Source organism: Equus przewalskii, chromosome 4, assembly GCF_037783145.1.
Source record: "Equus przewalskii isolate Varuska chromosome 4, EquPr2, whole genome shotgun sequence".
Classification (NCBI taxonomy): Eukaryota; Metazoa; Chordata; class Mammalia; order Perissodactyla; family Equidae; genus Equus; species Equus przewalskii.
Genome location: NC_091834.1, coordinates 93362597 through 93384767, shown reverse-complemented (window position 1 = coordinate 93384767; position 22171 = coordinate 93362597). Strand labels below are relative to the sequence as shown.

At 46.2% G+C, this 22171-nt stretch overlaps 2 protein-coding genes and 1 long non-coding RNA gene across 6 annotated transcripts in view; 1 reads left to right on the top strand and 2 right to left on the bottom strand.

Annotated features, from left to right (window-relative positions):
* Positions 1-3342: 3342 nt before the first annotated feature.
* On the bottom strand, positions 3343-11865 carry NDUFB2 (NADH:ubiquinone oxidoreductase subunit B2). The gene is made up of 4 exons (XM_008526803.2): positions 11371-11865; positions 5875-6019; positions 4573-4671; positions 3343-3424 (listed from the first exon to the last, which is right to left on the bottom strand). The coding sequence occupies exons 1-3, from the start codon at positions 11568-11570 to the stop codon at positions 4597-4599; spliced, it is 420 nt and encodes a 139-aa protein (XP_008525025.1). The 5' UTR covers positions 11571-11865; the 3' UTR covers positions 3343-3424; positions 4573-4596.
* Positions 11793-15425, top strand: LOC103555334 (uncharacterized). The gene is made up of 3 exons (XR_545987.2): positions 11793-11956; positions 13546-13652; positions 14051-15425. It is a non-coding gene; the product is annotated as an uncharacterized lncRNA (long non-coding RNA).
* The window catches only part of ADCK2 (aarF domain containing kinase 2), a 20681-nt gene continuing 12217 nt past the window's right edge, over positions 13708-22171 (bottom strand). For 2 of the 4 annotated variants that reach the window (XM_008526802.2, XM_070617983.1), the window contains 3 exons: positions 21055-21183; positions 20152-20205; positions 13708-13939 (listed from right to left, as the gene is read on the bottom strand). In XM_008526802.2, coding sequence (XP_008525024.1) covers positions 13913-13939; positions 20152-20205; positions 21055-21183 — 210 coding nt within the window. In that variant the 3' untranslated portion in view covers positions 13708-13912. Of the gene's footprint in view, positions 13940-15864; positions 16298-20151; positions 20206-21054; positions 21184-22171 lie in introns of those variants that run through there. The other 2 variants (XM_008526800.2, XM_008526801.2) reach the window with 1 other exon arrangement.

The following is a 22171-nucleotide window of genomic DNA, read 5'->3' as shown; positions in this document are numbered from 1 at the left end:
CATACTCCACTTGCCCCTGCTGTCTTTGCCAATCAGGCAAGGCACTGCTCGTGTAGGTGACAAAAGGCAAAGGCCCAGCTGCTGAGGCAGGTCAGCACCAGCTCAGGCAGCTTCCATTTCCTCCACTGCACACTGTCCCCGTTGACACTCCTGATGAGATGGCGGCAGCAGGCAATTGGGTTGACCTCTTTTACAGAATAGTTCTAGGGGCAAGTGGAACCAAGATGACTTCTGTACCTTCCAGTAACATGCAGACAACAGGTGTTCCTTATACAGGACCTTCCCTGTCTCGTAACTTCACTAGATAATCAATTGTGTTATTTACACTCAAGGTTCCATAAGAAACTTACTAAAGTTACAAATTTGTGTGTTAAAATTTGACACTTGATCTTCTCTGTTGCCATCAATAATTCTTTCACCACCTACCTTTCCATTTATGAAGATACATCTCTCCATCTACCAGGCCACACCCTAAAACTTACTTTGAATGTACTTTTAGCTACTCATCAGGGACAAAGAGGCATCCTAAATGTCTATCTTGTTTTAGGCGGAGGGGACAGGTGGGCACTGCATCTGCTGGAATGTTGTTTACAGCTTAGTCTATCTCCATATGGAGGCTTTTCTATAAAAATCAAACTGGGATCGAAGGGTCACTAGAAATTTAGCTTAGACCCAGTGGTCTAGAAATAACAGTTGGTTCCATTTAGAGTATTTCCTTCACACCAGACATAGTTCTGAGGGCTTTCCATGCTGACCCATTTAATCTATTTAATCCATTGTATAAATGAGGAAATGGAGGCACAGATCAAAAAGGTACTCTGCCCAAACTTACAGCAAGTAAATGGGAGAGCTCTAAGTCAGCTCCAGCAAGTCTGACTCCAGAGCCTAAGTTCTTTAAGCACTGTGGCCGTTTTTCAAACGGCAGGTTGAGACCCATTAGTGGGTAGTAAAATCAGTCTCAACCAACCATTATTTTTTATGTAGAATAAAAGAGAAAATAGTGTGCATCACAGGTAAGTAGTTTCATAAAACTTGGACTATTTATATGTGTACACAAGCATATTTACATTCTAGGTCACAATGTAAAATTCTTAATAAGTCATGATCAAAAAGGTGTAGACCATGCTGTGCCGACTCAGATAATCTGGCCTGACCTAGAGCCAGCCAGCCAGGATCCGAACCTCAGCTCTCACCAGCTGTATGAGCTTGCACAAGTTACCTAACCTGTATATAGCTGAACTTCCTCATCTGTAAAATGGAAAGAATGTGAGAATTTAATAAATTAACACATATAAAGTGTTTACCACAGTGCCTGGCCCATAGTAAGTCTTTTTTTTTTTTTTTTGAGGATTAGCCCTGAGCTAACTGCTGCCAATCCTCCTCTTTTTGCTAAGGAAGGCTGGCCCTGAGCTAACATCCATGCCCATCTTCCTCTACTTTATATGTGGGACGCCTGCCACAGCATGGCTTGCCGTGTGGTGCCATGTGCGCACCCAGGATCGGAACTGGAGAACCCTGGGCCACCAAAGCAGAACATGCGCACTTAACTGCTGCACCACCAGGCCGGCCCCTCCCATAGTAAGTCTTAAGTTTTCACTATTTAACCATATATAGCCATCAATCAAATATACTTAACATCTCTTTGGCACCCTCTCCCACGTTAAGTATTTCTCCACGAGCTACATAGCAGAGAGGAAGCCCATTCCTTTGAGAGAAGGCTAGGGACAATTTCTGCATCAGCTCAAATTGGTTTCACAGCCCAAGTATGGAAAAGAAAGAGGATCCAGTATGTGGAAGTCACACTGGCTGAGCTTAGAAGACTGCTGTTTTTAAGGTTATCTTTTAATTCAAGTCAAGCAACTCTGATTGATTTCTAAGAAAAAGAGCTAACGGGATTGTCCTGTTTGAGTTCACTGTTATAGATAGTATTCTTTCCTTAAAAACTTTATGATATGGGGGGGCGAGGGTGGAGAGAACAACAAAACTGAGACCCAAGAAGTACAAAGAGATCTGACGGTCTTTTAAAACAAAGTGTTTATCAGCTGAGACAGATCATTCTTACACAAGGGAGTAAACACGAAACCAAGGGCAGTGTCTCCAGCACCCCCTGCAGGTCAGGACTGCTGGAGCTGGCTGTGGGGCAGGGTGAAACTCTTCCACCCGCTTCAGCTTTAGCTGCCATTTTGCTAGCTCTGACAACTGAGAACTAAAGGAGGGGAAACCTAAGGACTGGGAACTGGCATCAGAGAACCCCCTGCTTAGAGTCTGCCAGGGGCTTCTCAGTGCGTTTAACAGAAAATCTAAACCTGTAACCATGACCTATTAACCTCATAGGCCCACCCTCTCCTCACCTGCCAGAACCCCACTGGACTTTCTGTGACCTTGGTCCCACCCTAGACCTTGGTTCTCCGGTTCCTGGTCCCTGGAGCACTCTTCCCTCAGACCCTCCCACAGCTGCTTCCTCCTCCTGGTTCAGGTTTCAGCTCAAATGCCTTCCGCGCCCACTCAGAAGATCAGCACCCACCCATCATGTTATTTCCTTCACAGCACTTAGTAAACCTCATGTAGTTATTTACTTATTGCCTGTCTTCCCTTCCTAAAATCCAAGTTCTCTCTAAAGAGTCTTATCTGTCTTGTTTAGCATTGTATTCTCAAGGCTTAGGTGGTCAAAAGCCTATATTAAAATATGAATAGTTATGCTTCTGGGCAAGTCATTAAGCCACTCTATACTGCAGATTTTCATCTGTGGATAGAGGAAAATTCTGTTCTACCTATTCTCAGAATTGTGATGCTGCAAAAGTTGGAAAGTACTTTGAAACAAATTTTAGAAAAAGTGGAATATCCTATTTCACCCTTGTCTCCCATTCCTCTGGCCCTGAGAATTTCTAGTTAGAAGTGTGTTCTAAACGAGTTCCACGAATGGATGCTCAACACAATGCCCAGCCCACAAGAGATACGTAAACACAGTAAACGGACTGTGCTGACCTCTAACCTCTGTATACTCAGGGCAAGAAGATACCAGTAGAGAAATGGCAAGAGTTTTCACATTAACTGTCAACATATGTATGACTAAGACATTAGCTAAGGAGGCAGAGTGTATGACACTGTAGTAAGTGTGGGGTCAGACTTAATGTCACCACTCATCAGTGTGTGATGCTAAGCAAGTTACTGCATCTCCCTGAGCCTGGATGTCCTCACTGATGCATGGAGCTAACACCTATCTGTGCCATGGAGTACGCAAGAGGATCCACTGACAGGGCCTGTAAGCAATTATCACAGCAGCTGGCAGCACAGGAAATGAGGGGGGCTGTCATTATTAGAAAACATCCATAACTCAGTTCCTCATTCTTGACCAAAACACTTTAATTTACAACTTTAATGTACAATATGAAGTCTGTAATTTCTTGAAATTCTCACCTGGCCCCTGCAGAGAAACAAAAGTGGAAAGCTTTAAGTACTTTTATTTTCAATAATTCAAATCCACAATTCATGTTCATTCAATTATTCAGGCATTCGCTGAGCACCAATCATGTAAATAGCCTTGTGACAGAGGAGAGAAGCAATATTACCTTGCTCTCTCAAAGGGTTTACAGTCCAGTCACTAAAACAAGATGTTAATAATTGTGTGTGGGAATACTGGGAAATCTCTAAGACGACGGGAAGAGGTTAGTGCTAGCAGACAGGTCAACACAGAGAAGCAGGAGGCCTGGTAAAGACTGGGACCTCTCACTGTCCACAGCAAAGCTAGACACAAAAGCTGTAAAACAGCTTAACTGCCTGCCCTTTGCTGACACTTTTTCCCCATCCCCTCTTCCCTACATACTCAAAATCTACTGTAATTTTCATGACAATAAGCTGCTTCCAATTAAAATTATAATGGCAATATTAACAGCATGATTTAATGGGAACAACTATCATTTAAGGCTCCCTATCCTTTAAAACAATTTCCAAATGACAGCAATTATTAAATTGCAATGATTAATTTAAGAACATGTTCAATGAGAATGTCTTAACCCCTGTGGGGCCTGTGGGAAAGGGACTCCTCCTAGTACCTTCCTTTTGAAAGAAGAAAAACTCTGACTTCCTGATCTGGAAAATGAAAGGGCCATAACCCTTTACTGTTTAAAGAGTTAATTTCCTGCAACTTCATATCATAACATTCCCATATGCTGGAAGTTTCCATTTAAACGCTGAAGGTAGAACACCGTATTCTTACAACTATAAGCTCCACACCTGTCTAGTCCACCCCTGTGATCCCTGTGCAGAGTTTGGTCTTTGATCAATAGATGGATAAATGGGACCCTAAATTATAACATAACTTAGGAAAAAAGAATTTTTTAAAACATACAATGAAAAAGAAGATGAGACCAAAAGTGGAGGGGGAGGGAGAAAGACAGCAAATGTGAAAATACTCAAGGCAGAAATTAAGACACATCAGATATAGTTAATTGTTCTTCAGGCTGTTAGAAAATGCACTGTTTCTTAGAGACCATCATAGGTGCAAAGTCAAAACATGTTTATCGACAAAAGGTAAATGTAACTTTAAAAAATTAGGAATTGGGGCCAACCCACTTGGAAAGAGCTGAGTCTGCACTTTCAGTCTTCATCATCAGGAAGGATGCCTAATTCCTCATCCGTCCACTGAGAAGGATCTGGATATGGAAAGTGACCCTGGCGACAACCATTAAAAAAAGTCAAGATCTATACTCCATACAGCTAATTAAATTTAAAAAGAACTTGGAAGGAAAAAAATGTGATGAGGCTGTCACATACACGGCCCTTGACATACACAGAACAAATTCTACTACTTTAACTCTTTGATGGTCCAGCTGTTCTTCAATCTGTTAACATAGGCTGTGGCCTCAACGTGAAAAGCCTGCCCATTTTGGAGCTCCCAGCCTGAGCTGGCATTTGAGTACGTGTTTGTGATGGAGGGGAGGGGGAATGGAGGCAACAGATTTCAGATACCCCACATCTCAACAGTGTCGTGACACCCTGGCAAAGCATAACAAATGTCTCACTGTCCTGTCATTCCTGCTGGGAGATCTGGGAGCCTCAGGTGAACTCCCCCCTCTTCAATCCTGATCGAGGCCTCTCTGGCTGCATCATCGCCTCATGCCAAACAGCCGTATCTACTCCTGACAGCTGACCTCCAAGGAGATAGGGGTGTCCCTGTGCTCCCAGCTCAGACACTAAGCAGCTCCTCACTGCGCGACAAGGGCACAGAGAAGTTCCAAGAGAAAATGGGATCTTAATCAACCTGATGCTCCTAAAATTTGTACACTGTTTAAGGTTTTTTTCCTATCCTAAAAACAAAACCAAATTTACTAAACTTCAAAGTATTCTGGATCAACAAGCAGATTTTTAATGGCTTAAAGATGGAATCGCCTAGAGAAGAGGGCCAGTGCAAATGTGATAAAAGCTCCATTGAGGCTAATGACATGTTAGAAAGTCACCAGTAACTAACTTCCCTCCTCAAGACACACTAGCCCACCCCAACCTGGCTGCTTTGGGCCTCTGGACAGGCTAGAGGACATTCATCATTTAAAGGAATTTAAGTGTGAAATTTAACCCACCAATGAACCCCTAGTTCAGAACGTAAAAGAATTAGTTTCCAATCTCCCTTCCAAATATGGCAACCTAACAGAAACCATGAGACACGGACCACCTACATGTACACCTTGAGCAGAAAAGGCCAGCTACAATGCTTCATTAAATAACAGGATTCCTGCATCTATAGAAAGGACAGCGTGGTGAAGGGATGTATCCAGATAGGAAAAGGGTCCACAAACAGAAAAAAGACAAGCTAAGCTATTAACACATCTTCCCTCCCCCCACCCAAAAAAAGGATAAGAATCCCTCTCCTGCACTTACCAGTACAGCGTCTGAGTCGTGCCAAAAGCGCCAGAGAATCCAGAACCACATGGTTGCACTGAAGAACTCGGCCTGGATCACTTGGGATCTGGTCAGCTGGGGAAACTGCCTGTACCGGGGCTGGATGTGCACGTCGCCACCGGCACTACGAGACAAAACAGAGAGGTAAGCGGCTTGCTATATCTTCAGCGTATGAAGTCCTCCAAAACCGAGTAACATCCAGAAACTAAACCTGACATTTCTCATCTCCTCTACGAAATACAGAATGAGAGAGCTCCACAATACCTCAAAATACTCCGTTTTCATAAGCTTGCTTTAAACTTGTGTAGCAGCAAAAACTGGCCTGAATTGACAAAAGGTTAATTATGATTTTCATTTAGTGAATATTCATGTGTTTTACACCATAAATACCAATGTGTTGATGGGGCTTTGGTAAGGGATTGTGAACCTGTAGTAGCAGGTCACCAGCCGACCCAGAAAAACAAATCAGCGAATCAATTTTGTTCTGTTTAGCCTATTTCAAAGGCAAATTATGTCTTCGGTGCTATTACAGTATTTATTAAAAGACCACCAGATGGGAAAGAGGACCCAGCAAATCCTTTTTAATAAGCTAATAGCTCAGAACAAAGCAAAGAGCTTTAAACACTAAGTTTCCACAAGTTTTTCTGATTTTTGCTTTTTCATTTAGATACTGTTGACGAGCTGTTGCATACAATCCATAAAGGCTAGACTCAGTTTATTCAGCTGGATTAGAATTATTATGGGTTGAATCTAATTTAAATAATATAATTTGCACTTAATGGGACTACTTTCAAGTCCTATTCAGCAGCTATACATACACTACCACAAAGAAATGGACACAGAAATTTAAAGAGAATTCTTATATAAAATATGTTCACAAGTTTCAGTCCAGGTAAGAATCAGCTTATAAAACAATGTTCTCTTTTCTGCAATATGGGAATAAATACCTGTGCCAAAACTGCACTAAAATTTCTTCAAAATGTGTAGATTTGTGAACATTAATTATTTCTATGGTTCTTTATACATATTAGCTAGTACCCTGTTTATTATCCTCTCTCACCCTAAAAGATGAGTAAGTTATTATTTATTAAGTGTTTACCATGTGCCAGGCACCACACTAAGCATTTTATATGCATTATCATTTAATTTTCATAACAACCTTCTGAGACAGATCCTATGGTTATTAATGTTTACAAATGAGGACACTGGGGTATTGTTTGATGGCAAAGCCCGAGCTCTTAAATACTGCCCGCAAACAAACATTAATAATTTTCTCATTTTATGAATCAAAGACACAACTGTTAACTAGAATTCCCATCAGCTTGATAAAACCAGTGTTACCACGCTAAAGTGATAAAATTCCATTTTTATGTAAATATCCAATATATAACACTTTTATTTGGAAGGCTCTATATAAAAGATTACTAGTAATTAGCTATGGATGGTAGAAGAGGTGGTTTTTATTCTTTTTGCATACATGTGTGTATATACATATATGTGTACGTATCTATTTATTGTCAGTGACCACATATTACTTAAAAGGCTCCCTCAAGTATCACCACTTTACAGCCTGAAGAATATATTATCACATATTATCACACTGTTTCTGTAATGCCATCATATGCCAATTTTATTTGACACTGTTTATTCAGGACCTAACTGTGCATACAGATACTGTACATACATGATACATACAAACCATGAGGGGTAGTCAATATATTGCAACAGGCTTCCTCCTCGATAAGTTTTAGATACACTCTAGTTATTAGGGCCCATCAGTTAAACTCACTAAAATAAGATTTGAGAATTATAGTCGAAACCCACTCCCAGGAACTCTCCCCATTTCATTATTTCTAGAGTGACATGTTGTTTTTACTATGACTTGAAATAAGTGAGTCATTGACTGAAGGTGGAAATATTTTTGAACAAAGATTTGAAAGACTGAAATTACAGAAAAGGAACAGATGACATAGAATTGCCATACTGACATAGAATTACGGAATATAAAGATTCCACAAACGCCTAACCGACTGTGTTATGTTCCAAGCCGGGTTGTTAACTGCACTGTGACAAACGAGATACAGTGAACAACCCTCCAAACTGAAACTACGATGTCAGATGAAATTAAAAACATTTTTTTTTAGGAGGAGGAGGATTAGCCCTGAGCTAACATCTGCTGCCAATCCTCCTCTTTTTGCTGAGGAAGGCTGGCCCTGAGCTCACATCGGTGCCCATCATCCTCTAGTTTATATGTGGGACGCCTACCACAGCATGGCTTGCCTAGGGGTGCCATATCCACACCTGGGATCTGAACCAGCAAACCCCGGGCCGCCAAAGGGGAACGTGCGCACTTAACCACTGCGCCGCCGGGCTAGCCCCTAAAAACATATATATTTTAAATACATCACTGACCAGGCACACAAGGAAGGAATCTACCAGGGTAAAATCCAAGTAAAAACAAGGCCTGGAAACTCTGCAAGCACCGAAGCTGGCATTCACCCTGAGGGTTTCTGCCATGCCCTGGAGTCTTTAACCTCCATGTGGACAGCCACATGGGGTGTGGAGGACAGGAGAAGCCGCCTGGTGCCCACCCAAGATAAGGGGTCTAGTTAGTAGACCCTGAATAAAGTTGCAGACCCACCATATAAGGGTGAATGAGAAATAAACCTGCCAGGAAGGAGGGAACAGGAATTTGTTACCAGAAACCGGGGATCAGGTGGATCTGCACCCAAATTCACACCACCTGGGCTGGACCTGTGTGTTCCAAAACACTCCTAAGCCAACAGTTTAAAGTCATCTTGGATTCGTAACACCCTCAAGGAGCAACACCTCAAAGAATTCCAGCAGATACAAGTTCCAGGGAAAATGAGCAGCTCACAGTCAAAAATTACAAGGAAATAAGACACTATGAGTGAGAATCAGCAAAACAGCAGTACCAAATCCACGAGACTTCCACAGTGGAAAGCGACAATTTATAATACAGAAAACAAAATAAGTCATTTTTAAATAAAAAGAAGTGTGAGATTAAGAACAAACAAAAAGAAACTATAAAGAACAAATAAGTTTGAAAAAAAAACCACACAATTTCTAGAAATAAAAATGTAACCATTTGAAATAAAAAGCATTAAAGCCTGGTTTAGACACAACTAAGAAATATGAAAAGCAGGTGAGGAGGATGAGAAAACCCGACACGCCCAATTCTTGCCCCATAAGGAGAAAACAGAATGCAGAAGAAACAATATCTAAAGAAATAATGGCAGTTTCAACCCAGGATTTTTAAGTGTCAAGTTTGAAAACAAAAATGCATCATAACTCTCTGCAAAAGTTACATTTTAAAAACATAAACCAGATCATATTACTCTCCTGCTTAAAAGCCTCGAATGGCTTCCCTTCATCATCCTTAGAATAAAACCCCCGACGCTACAGGGTCCCCCTAATCTGGTCATGTGTCGTGTCGTCATCCCATCTCCCCACGTCTCGGACCTCACCTCCACCACCCTACCCTTTGCTCATCGCTCTCCAGCCTCACCGGCTTGCTTGCCCATCGTCAGCACTCAGAGCCTCTACACTTGCTGTCTTCATCATCTGAAAGGCCCCTCCTCGCATCTTTGTGCAGCTGGCTTCTCATCACTCAGGTCCCAGTTCAAATCAGACGCGCAGGCACGCATTCCCACATCATCCTAGGTACGGTAACCCATCCACCTCCACCCCAGGCTTTACTGTCTTCATGCCACTTAGAGTACCTCAACATGTTCTCTACTTCTTTGCGTTCTTTCCCCAGAACGTAAGCTCCATTATCTTTCGTGTGTTCTGCTCTATCCTCAGCACCTAGAAAGGATCCTGGCATCTAGATGATGCTCCATAAATACTTATTCATTTAATTATCACACACACTGTCAAATAAGTGTATGTTATAAAAAGTACCAAGACTTCATTGAAGGGGAGCACCTCCCAGTCTCCTTATGCAGGGTCAAGGGCTATTGCTAGTGGCTCTCCATCGCTGTCTTTGCTCAGGTCACACAGGCCTTTTCCTTCTTCCCACCCCACACCTATCCCAGCTCCATAACCTTGATTTACAGGTGACTTTAGGCAAGTCACTCCTTTAATTTTCCTGAGTCTCAGTTCCCTAATAAAAACAACAGTTAAATAAAATTTGCATGTTCCTTACTAGGCACAGGCAACTGTCTTAAAACACTTCAGAGAATTATAATTCATTTGGTTCCCTGGAAATCGACATTATTATCCCCATTATATGGATGAGAAAACTGAAGAATTAAGAGATCAGAAAACTTTTCCAAGGTCAGACAGCTAATATGTGACAGAGGTGGGATTTCACTCCAAGCAGTCTGGGGCCAGAACCCTGCTTTTAACCACCATCCTGCGCTGCCTCTTGGTAAAGTGCAGATGCCGGTCGAAGAGGCCTCGAACATCACCTGGGAAAATCCAATGTACTATTTTTAGTCCTGCTCTTACCAATCTCTCTGCATTACCCACTCGATTTTGGCAGGTGTGCCCTCCCCTTGGCTTCCCAGCACTACACTCTCCAGTCGGCTTCTTCAGCCGCCTCATGAGTGACTCTTCTTTGCTCACTCTCTTAAATTCTGGTATTGCAAGAGTGAACCCTAATGTAAACGATGGACTTTGGGTGACGATAATGTCAATGTAAGCTCATCAATTTTAATAAATGTACCACTCTAGGGGAGGATGTTGATAATGGAGAAGGCTATGCATGTGGGGGACAGGGAGATATGGGAAATCCCTGTACCTTCCGCTCAATTTTGGTGTGAACCTAAAACTGCTCTTAAAGTATGTTTTTTAAAGAGAAAAATTCCGATACTGCCCAAGCACCCACTTTCGGCGCTCTGTGTAGTTGCCTCCACTTCTATGCCTCAGAGAACTAATTCTCCAGCCTGCAGCCTGTGATATTACAGAATTAAAACCTCTCCACGACCGCTACCGCCCCGGTTCTAAATTCTTCAGCCAGGCATCAGGACCCTCTACCATTCCCTCCCAATGCCCCAAGGTCTCCAGCCTCATCTCTGCCACTCCCTGCCTCGCACCTTGAGCTTCATAACACACCACACAGGTGCTTTCTCTGCCGGGAACGCCCTCCCCTCCCCAACTCCTGCTCTCGCTTCCGATGAGCTCCGGCTCATCTCCACATTCAACCGTGAATTTCCCGAGGGCAGCTCCCCCTGGTGCAGGGATGGCCGGCACACAGTGTTTGATATGTGCCAAGCGAGCCGAGTCTCCCACGCCCGCACGGTCCCCCTCTTCTCCGGGGCCCGGCGCCGCGGAGCCGGAGGGAAGCACTGCCCCACGCGCCGTCGGACTACAAGCCCCAGCATGCCTCGGGGAGGAGGTTGCTACAGGCACTGATGCGCCCCAGGTGACCGGCGTCAAGGTGACCGTAACCCGGAGACTGGCTCTTTCCGTTAAAAGCAGGCGTGGCCCTCACCCCAAGCCAACACTCACTGACGGACTCCACCGCCTCCAGCCGCCCGTACGCGGCGGCCTAGGAAGAGGCGGCCTCCAAGGCGAACGAACGGCGCCACCCGCGTCAGAGAAGACATGGCAGCTCGCCTCCAGACAGGGGTCCCCAGCCGCGCCGCCGCCTTTACGTCACTTCCCCCCGACGCCCCGCCCCGTGACGCCAGGGGCGTCGCCCCGCCCATCTCCCCCGAGGGTGTCGTATGGGAGGGAGGGAAGCAGCTGTTGTGTCTCAAGTTTGCGTTTCAGTCCTCGTTGGGGAGGGCCTCCAGGGCCGCTGTCCGAGAGCGCTGTCTGCACAGAGGGACCCGGCGAGTCCTGGCTCAGATGGTGGGAGGCGCACTCTGAATGGTGCTGGCGGGCTTAGGCGTTGCTAAGAGCCGGTCTTGCAGAGCTCCGCTGGGCGGAGCCACACCCTTCGCCCTGGGATGGGCGTGCCTCCTGGAGGGCGATGGGGACGCCCCGGGGCCCGGGCTCCGCGCTCCGCTTGAGAGGACCGGCTCTGTTACGTGTGCTAAGAAACTCACACCGAGTCTGAACTCGTTCCGTCCTGCCTGTGCTGATCTAGACGGTATTTTTCCACCTGGACCGGCCACTGTCTGCTCCTCCTGAATTAACTGCCTTCCCGACCCTCTTAGGCTGCCAAATCCATTCTGAACCAGTGGTCCCTCCCAAAGCCAGTCCTTTGTACTCTTCTCTCCTGCAAGAGGGTCAGAACGGTATCTTTAAAGTCTTCATTGTTTTATTGTTGTTCTGCAAACTGGCAGCCAGTGGTTCCCAAATAGTACATGGACTGGTGGTGGAATCACCTGTGGATTCCGACCACAGATTCTCTTAAATCTGGAGTGGAGCCAAGGAATGTGCATTTTAGCACAGCCTCCAGTTTATTCAGTGCTCCTAATTCCTTGATCTCGAGCCAGCCCTGGATTCTCGGCTTTTGTCTCTTAATATTACCTTCTATTAAATCCTGAGTGGACTCCGACTTTCTCTAAACCACTCTCCCAGAATTCTTAGGGTCTCCACTTATGGGTTCTAATTTTCCTAAGAACCTCCAGGTTGATTAAATTATAAGCTCAGCCTGCCAGCCTCACACCTTGGAGATTTCGATTTGAAATGGGTCACTTGTTAAGCACTGAAGACCTCACAAACAGAGTCACAAGTGTGAAAAATAGGATATTTATGGAGAGAAATGCAGCCCTGAATTTAGGGATTTGAGTGCATTGAATATAACTGATAAGGCTTACTCCTGTGCCAAGATATGGGCAGCCACATGCTCTGTAACGGGAACCCTCTCTCCCTGGTGAGAGGCCCGCGGAAGGTTGTGATTGCCTAACTACCTCGTGCCCTTGTGAACAGCCTCTTGATTGACCCTCTGGCCTTGTAGGACTCTCTCCCCCTCTTCTCTTGCCCTCCTAACTTCTAAGTATATAAGTTAGAGGAAAGAATCTACTGTTTTCTGGATGAAAGCTGACTTTCCAGTTGATATGCACCAGCGTGGCTTTCTCGAGGCTACCCTTCACCACTTACCCCTTCTGGTGACATGTACCAAACACTATGATAGGAAGTTCATGAAGTGAGAGGAGAGGGCTTTCTGTCCTTCTTTGGGAGCTCACTGCCCAATCTCCACAGCTGCCTTACTCCTAACAAAAAACAATGCTATGATCCAAGCATTGTTCCAAGCATTTTTCTGTGCATACATACAAAAAGCACAGCTTAAACCAAGAAGGGCATAGCACTTGGGAGTCTGAAGATCTGGAGTTCAGACCTCAGCTCTGCTCTGTGAATTTGCACAAATCACTTTACTTCTCTGGGCATCAATGCCCCTCATCAGAGGTGTCATTTAAGAGAGTACCTGGCCCACAGCATGTACTCAGGAAATTTTTATTCCTTTGTTAAACTTTCCTTTCCTGGGAGCAAAAGCTATTTGGGTGAACTAAAATTCACTCATCCTAATCTTTCTTGCTGAATTACAAAATGAAAAAGGTTTAACTGCAATGCTTGCCTGCATTTAAAGCAATAATCATCTTAGGTTATTTGTAAGGTCCTTAGCTCTTTTGTTTTGCATCACAAATTCTGACTTTTTACTATAAAAAGTTCATGGTCCCAATCAGTAAACTCTTTTAACTTTGTGACAAGGATGCATATTTCTTTTGCCAACAGGTTCTAAGAACTCCGAGGGCAGAAATCCCTCACTGCCTTTACGGGTTGCCTCATGGCCCTCTTTGGTGCTCCTGCAAGCACCCTGTGTGATGGATGCAGTTTAGAAGGTGAGGGAAAGGATGCCCAGCCCTAACAAGGCAAGAGAATGAGGGAAAACACCACTTTTATCCACTCAACTTGGTATTTATTTAATTTCCTACTTTTAAAGGCTTGCTGGATCTCCCTTTCCCCATGAGTCTTAGAAAGAAAGGAACTCTTCTTTCCAGTGGTTTTAGTAACACAGAAACCAACCTTGTACTTTCCACATTAGAGGGGATTGAGCTGTGATCTCTCCTCGGGGGAAATGCTGTCCCGCCATTTCATCCACTTATACCCAAGGAGGTAGCCTTTTCTCCTTAAGAAAATTATAAAACAAATTCAGCATTTTAAGATAACTTATTTTAAAAATCAACAAGTTACCTATATTAAAGCACACCCATTAACCATTTTTTCCTCTTCAATGCAGCCTCTTTGTTTTCTGTTGATGCTGTAACAGCTCCTAAGGAACTGAGGCCCTCGGTCCAACGGCCCACGGGGAACTGAATCATGAGTGAGCTTGGGATCAGACCCACCACAGTGGAGCCTCAGGATGTCTGCAGCCTGTGCAAGACCCTGAGCGGCGGGCCCAGCTAAGCTGCACCCAGATCTCTCACCTGCAGACACTGTGTAGTAAATGTTGTTCTAAGCCACTAAGTTTTGCAGTAGTTTGTATGCACTAATAGATGACTAATACGTGCCACAAATGGCTTGATGAAATCCATTGGCTTTAAGGAAGGGCTCTGTGGCGCTGGTGTAAGCTCAGGGAAGCGCCTGCTCTGTGTTTGTGCCCCTCTCTCACCCCACAGGGTAAGTGTATGTGCACTTGGCACGAGGAGCCATGTGTCTGGCTGTGTGCCCATGACGAGGGAGCTAAGCAGTGCCACTGCCCACTCCCAGCCACCTTGGAGCCACTGCGCCCTTTCACTACCTGACTAGAATGCTCTTCCCTCAAGACCTGGGAAGTAGAAATAACATCTCCACCCCTCTGAAAAAGTCTGTCCCGAAGGAATCTCTGTCCACCTAAACCTCAATTGCTCCCTGTAGGACAGAAATGAGGAACTTTATTCTTGAGATGGAAAGAATGGAGGAATCTAGCCCTGTGGCCAGAGCAGGACTTTCAGAGAGCAGAAAGGCTTGACTGTCCACTCACTGTCTAGAGTCGTTGGTCTCCAAAATGAGCAAGAGAATCCTCTGGGATATGGGAGAAAATACTATTTTTATCCAGAAAAATAAGAAACTAATCTTTACCAATATCCACTCTACAATGTGACCCGGAAGCCTCTCAGTCCATGTGGGCCGGCCACACATCAGGTCAGCTTTGAGAGAACAGTCCAGGGGTGGGCCCAGCACAGAGCGGCAGGCCGCGGCTGCCACCCCTTAATACACTGCTGGAGCGTCACTGGGTGCTGCTGTAGGGTTCAAGCCCCAGCTAACAGGACTGATTATATTACGTATATATTAATATTAACCAAAATTGACCCTGGATAAACAGACAAGGGCCTGAGCATTGCTCAGAGAAACTGCAATCTGAACGACAATGTGCAAGCACAGAACTTTAAGAAAATGGCGGAGCTGATTCTGCTCCTGTCCCTAGTTTGTCGACCAATTAATCATTGTTGGGGTTTTTTTACCTTGTAATAAAATTTAGCAAGAGGTTGACAAAAAATATTAAAAATTATCAAGAAGATAATGTGAAGTACAGTGGAATTTGCTCTAAGTGTATATTGTGCCTCCAGAGATTTGCTAGTGGTGTACCAACTGTATAAAACTTATAGACAAATTATATATGTGCACGTATATATAAATATATTCAACTATTTTACTTTTTTTTTTTTGAGGAAGATTAGCCTTGAGCTAATATCTGCCATCAGTCCTTCTCTTTTTTTGCTGAGGAAGACTGGCCCTGAGCTAACATCCATGCCCATCTTCCTCTATTTTGTATGTGGGACACCTGCTATAGCATGGCTTGATAAGTGGTATGTAGGTCCGTGCCCAGGATCCAAACCAGTGAACCCAGGGCCGCTGAAGCAGAGCATGTGAACTTAACCACTGCACCGCCCGGCCAGCCCCTATGTTCAACTATTTACCAATAGGGTAGATAATCAAAAACATTTGGAAGCCATGGGTCTACAGGATTCTGTGACATTTTCTAACCTAGATATCAGAGTCTGGGAATGACCAGCCTGACCCACCTGATCAGGGAGTGGAGAGGGTTAGGAAGAGAAGAGAAAAAACAAGAAAACAAAATAACGAAGTTTATTCGTCCTCCTCCACAGAACATTATCCCTGAATTACAGTCTCCCTGACACCAGGAGCAGCTCTGATGACTGAATGGATAGGACCCTTCCCTCGCTTTACTTCCTCAAATAACCCAAAGCTTTAAAAACAGATGCCTCAACCCGAACCAGAGTGAAAGGCACTGGTATGCCCTCCACGCATCCCAATTTTAACACATTCCAGCTGCCACAGTAGAGGCCACTGGGAGCGGCCTCCAGTCCTGAGACAGAGGCCCACGCCACCCATGCCGCTGCCATCAGCGGGAGGACGCTGGTCCTTTCAGAAGGAAGGGCTTTGCTGCCTCCAGGATGTCCAGTTTGGGGTCCAGCGAGCGGCCAAGCCCCTCCAACACCATGATGGCAAACACAATTGAGGCAAAGTTGCTCTCAAGCTTTACCTGAAACAGAAAAACAGTGGTTCTTTCCGCAGCCCAATGATACAGAGAGTATCCTGGGTACCCACGTCACTGTCCCCTCGGCCTCTTGTACCTGCCCATGTGCTTTTTACTGTCTACCTGACATTCTTTTCCCTACCTCATCATTTCCCTGCATCTCATCGACTCACCAACCTCCTTCTACTAGAAATATGAAGGGAAAACCTGGGGGATGCGGTGTGTACTTTTCTAGGAGTGTATGTGTGTGTATGAATGACTTAAAAATAATTAAAATATTTTCACAGATATATCAGAAACTATAAATCTAAATAAGGGTCATTCTTCAAAATCTACTGTAGCCTTTTCTAATAGACCCCACACAACTGGCTTTGCTCTTACATGGCAGCGCTTCTCCCCTTTGGAGCTGGGTTAAGAGTAATAGCACTTTACATTGATTACTCAGTTAATCCTCAAAAGTACTATCATTTTCCTTATTCTATAGATAAGGAAGCTGAGGCTCAGGGTGGTTAAGTCATTTGCTCAAGGCCGCTGGGTGAGGATGAGTAGAGCCAGGATTTGAACCTAGAAGAACAAGAATCTGTTCCCAAGGGGACAGAAGGTCAGGAAATGGAAGGTTGACTCACGGGGTAATAATCATTGTTAAAATGAAAGAGTATCTGTCTCTGTTAAGGCCTGGAGAGTCATCTGGAGGGTCAGACGGGCTGATCAGGAGAAAGCAGCAGGCTCCTGGGAGCAGCTCGGGCACTTGGAGCTGGGACTTGAGGGGGTGGACAGAGGACCCTGAGGCACCATGCTCTGTTCAGGGGTTAGGGTGGGGTCGGGGGTGGGGACCTAGGCTTCGATGTTATTGGGAACGCTTTCATTCTTAAGCTGAGTGGTGAGTTCTTCAGGTTTGTTGTATTCTTTCTACTTCTATTTTTCTGTCGAATGTTTTATTAAAAAATTAAGTGCCACCTGAATAGACATTTCTCCAAAGAAGATACACAAATGGCCAACAAGCATATGAAAAGATGCTGAACATCACTAATCCTTAGAGAAATGCAATCAAAATCACAATGAGATATCACCTCACACTCATTAAGATGACCATTATAAAAAAAGTAGAAAATACCAAGTGTTGGGGAGGATGTAGAGAATAGGAACCCTTGTATACAGCTGACACGAATGTAAAATGGCACGGCTGCTAAGGAAAACAGGATGGTGGTTCCTCAAGAACTTAAAAAAACACCCGAAGATCCAGCAATCCCACTTCTGGGTATATATATATTCCAGAAGAAGTCAAAGCGGGACCTTGAAGAGAGATTTGCACACCTATTTTCACTGCAGCATGATTCACAATAGCCAAGAGATAGAAGGGGCCCAAATGGCCATGGATGGATGCGTATAGTGGAATATTATTCAGTCTTCAAAAAGAAGGAAATCCTGTCATAGGCTACAACATGGATGAACCTTGAGGACATTACATTGAGTGAAATAAGCCAGTCACAAAAGGACAAATACTGTATGATTCTACTTATACAGGATATCTGGATAGTCAAAATGATGGAAGCAGAAAGAAGAATGGGGGTTGCCAGGGACGGGGCAGAGGGAGAATTTGGGAGTTAACTTCAATGGGTTTAGAGTTTCAGTTTTGCAAGATGAGAAAGTTCTAGAAATCTGTGACACAACAATGTGAATATAGTTGACACTGCTGAACTATGCACTTAGAGATGGTTGGGGGTAAATTTTATGTAACTTTTTGCCACAATTAAAGTTTTTTAAACATTTTTTTAATCCTGGGCACGGACATGGCACCACTCGTCAAGCGGTGCTGAGGCAGCATCCCACATGCCACAACTAGAAGGACCCACAACTAAAAATAAAACATCTATGTACCAGGGGGCTTTGGGAGAAAAAGGAAAAATAAAATCTTTAAAAAAAAAAAATTAAGTGCCTGGTGAAGTGCTTAGAATACAACAGCTGTCCTAGGCCAGCTCTTCCATCCTGGGAATAACAATGACAACAGAAACTTCAAGGAGCTCTTAACCGTGTGTCCCACGCTGTGTGTAAGGAAGGCTGTGTGCACAGGAAGAACACAGGAGGCAGGAGAACAGACGGTGAGGAGTGGGGGCTGCGTGGTCAGCCCACTGGCACGGGGTCCTGGCACTGCCACGGGGACCATGTGGCCAAGGGCAAGTTGCTTGGTCTTCTGGCATTGGTGCTTGCCTTGAGGAATGCTGGGATTAAAGTGGATAGTGATAGATGTTATGTAGCTAAATTAGGTACCACTGAGCACATAGAGAGCTCATGGCGCTTTGCTGTGATTACTATCGTCATGGCCTCAGGTGGCCCTCATAGTGGCCCTGTGGGCTTGGAGAGGCTCGCGCAGGTCACAGTGGGTGGGCAAAGGAGCTGGATGTGAGCCTCAGCCCCCTGCTCCACATCCTGTAAACTGAACTCCCAGGAGTGTCTGTTCATTCCAAGTTCTCCCCAAGCCAACTTCCTAGCGATGACTAAAGCTTTCCCCAATCCTAAGGTGGTATTTAAATTGTTTTTAAAATAGAACTTGTCAAAAGTTTTTCACCAAAAACTAAAAACAAACAAAAATTCCAACAAATCTAACCCTAGGTCAGAGAGACAGACCTTGGCTCCACCGGGCACTGTGGGTGGGACCTGGGGAGTTACTTAACCTCTCTGTGCCCCCGTCTCCAGGTGAGGATAATACAATGGGGATCATACCGCCCATGGGACTGTCCTGAGATTTCAGTGAGAAACGGATGGAAAGCCCCCAGCACAGCAGCTCCCGGGGGAGTTGGCTTCCCAGGCATGCTAGCTGTCTCTGTGGTCAACACGTGTCCGCAGCATACTCAGTGAGTCCCTTAGTCTGTGTGTCTGTTTGTCCCAAGCACATGGCTACCATGGAGTGGTTTTGGAGCAGCAGAAGGAGCAGTGGACTGAGTGACCTGGGTCACATGTCAACTCCTGGCTCTGCCTCTGAAGCCTGACCCCACCCGATGAGCTGACTGCCGTGCCTCCACTGCACCTTCTGTAAGATGAAGGCACTGGACTAGACAGCTGTCTAACTCTTAATTCTATGTTATGATCCTTGCCAAATGGCTGCCTTCTCCGTGGGTGTCTCATTATCAGATTGCAGGACCTCAAGAGAAAAGACAGGGAAGGCCTTCGGACGAGAATCTTCCCTTCCCCACCGTCAATACAGTACCCCCCGGCTGGCAGCTGTACTTTGAAGAGTGGCCCAAGACCACACTCCATCACCAGGAGACAAAGCTGGGGCCACGGCCAAGGTGATACACTATGAGGCCACCTCCTTCCAAAGGACAGGGGGCAGGAGGCAGAGGCTAGGACAGCCCCACAGGGGCCTCTGAATGCACCGGGACAAGAGGCACCTCCCTTTGGGGCCCCCCAACCCCAGGACTTTACGCCATGCAGGAGAGAGCTGCCTGAGTCTGACACGTTAATACCAGGTGCCATTAATGTGAGCTGGGGAAGGAAAAGGCGGGAGTCAGACCTTTTCTACATTTGTTAATCCATTTTTCCATAGTTAAGAGTTCTGGTGGAGAATTCTGCACCAGCCGGCCAGAGGGTTTGTTCTTGTCACCCCTGATGTATCACTTTAAGTGGAGTCACAGATCCTTAGACAGCATAAAATGACAGAGACTAACAGTGTGACGAAGGAAAGACTCTGCTATTCCCATGTCAGGAGACAGAAACAGCACTCTTCATGCAAATGGAGTGGTGCGAAAATGAGATCTCCTGAAGGGGAGTACCTCTCACCACCCTGTGCCCACCACTGGCTCCCTGGAGACCCCACCTCCAGCCTCACCGGGCAGGAGGCTCAGCTCCACCTGGGGCCTCACCTTGTGAGTCATCAGTAACTTAAAGACATTGGAGAGAAGGCTGGAAACTTGAAGCTAGAAAACAGAAGAAAGCCAACTGCAGGGTCTGCAGAGAGACCGCTTCTCTCCCTCCCAGGCCCGTCCCGCCCCCCTGTCCCACCACCCACACCCACACTCACCCCTCTCTCACACACACACCCACACCAGCCAGCCAGCCAGCCAGGAGGAAAGGGATTTCCAATGAGCTCCAGAAAGGACTACGCTCACACAAGCCCGACTCGCCCCTTGAGACTGAGTTCCAAGACCCCTTCAGGAGGACAGGCCTAGAGGCCCGTCACCCCCCTCACTCCCAGCACACAGCCCACATCTGGACAAGTAAGGTCAGCAGAGCTGTGTGCCAGCTGCCTCTCCTCACTGCCAGTGGGCGCCTCCTTGTTCTGACTCACTCCTGCGAGTGTAGAACATGAACTTGGGGAAAAAACCAGTCAAGTTTGTTAGAACTGTGTGTAAAATACAAAGTGGACACTGGTTCAGGCCTCAGTAAAGGTCATGAACATTAGGTATGTCCTTTGGCTGCTCAGGGGCCTCAGTCCTCCCTCCCTCCATGCTCGGCTGAGCTCCAGATGAAGGAGCAGAACAGCTACACCCCAGACAGGGAGGGGTTGTGGCATAGAAATGTCACTGCCCCAGCAGCCGCCCTGCAGAACCTGGTCAAGGAGCCACTGTTGAGAGCCAGGATTCAATGGGCCTCCTTGTACCTAGAAGATGTGGACAGAGGAAGAGGTTTATTCTTTATCTGCCTTAAAACTCAAACCCTCGAGACCTCTCCCCATAAGGAAGTCTCCCTCAGACCTGGGGTTTGCTCTGTCCGAGGCGAGGGCAGTGCACACCCCAAGGCCCCTGCCCCTCAAGTGGCTTGCTCACCTTTTCCAGGGTGATGGTGTCCTTCCTGGCCTGGGTCACTAGCGTGGCCATCTCAGCCTTGAATCCCTCCACATCCCTGCACTCGCTGGCCCGCGCGTGATGCAGGATGAGCTCAGCCACTCTTTGGCCCTGGAAGATGCAAAAGAAAAGCAACTTGGGAGAGCTGGGAGGGTATAAAACTAGATGCTCTGCCCAAACTTCTTCATATCCTTGTTGCTTCCACCGTAATTTTTCTACCATCCTGCTTTTGGCCACCCATCCTTTTGTGATTCTCCCCCTCCAGAATACCTGGTAACCCACCACAGTCTTTCCAGGTCTCTCTTGGTCGGCGGACCCCCACCTGTGCTTAGCAAAGTCAGGGTGAGGAGCTGTGCTCATCTCCTTCACCCCCGGGACCACACAGGGCACAGCGGCAGAGCCAGCGTCCTGCTGCTCGTGCTCCACGCGGCATACTGACCAACTGGCCTGGCCCTAGAGCCACCAGGACCTGCTCTCCTCGTGGGCTCTCCTCCTGCCCAAGCAGAAGTCCCTCCTCACAGCTGACCGAGCCTCTGCGCTCCAGCCTTCTTGCTCCTCCTCTGCCCAGAAGGCCCTCTGACCAAGGCCACCGTGGTCTCCCCGAGCACCACCCCACCCTGTGGTCACTGCTGCTGCCTGTCACCTCCTGCAGCACCGCCCCAGGAGCCAGGCTCTTCCTTGGTGATTAACCTTCACCCAGGAGACACTTTCAAACTGGCTCAGGCTCAAGATTTTGGATTGCCCCCTCGGAAGCCTCTGAAGCAGGGACTCCCCTAAATTGCCTTTTTTTTTTTTTAAGCAGTTTGCTCTTTCCCAGAGTCTTTCTTGCTGGAGAATTCTGCACCAGCCGGCCAGAGGGTTTGTTCCTTGTCACCCCTGATGTATCACTTTAGATGGACTCAGCAGAGGCTTTACTGAATCTGTTTCTCTAAAAACTAATCCCCAACCACTGGAGCCCCTCGGAGTCTCGGGATGTGGGGTTAACAACCACTCACGCTCCCCGACACCAGAGATGCTAACGTGTCTTCCTGCACTTGAAGAACGAGTTATCTCAACCCTCTGTCTCCCAGCAAAGGGCACAGACCGGGGACAGCTGCTA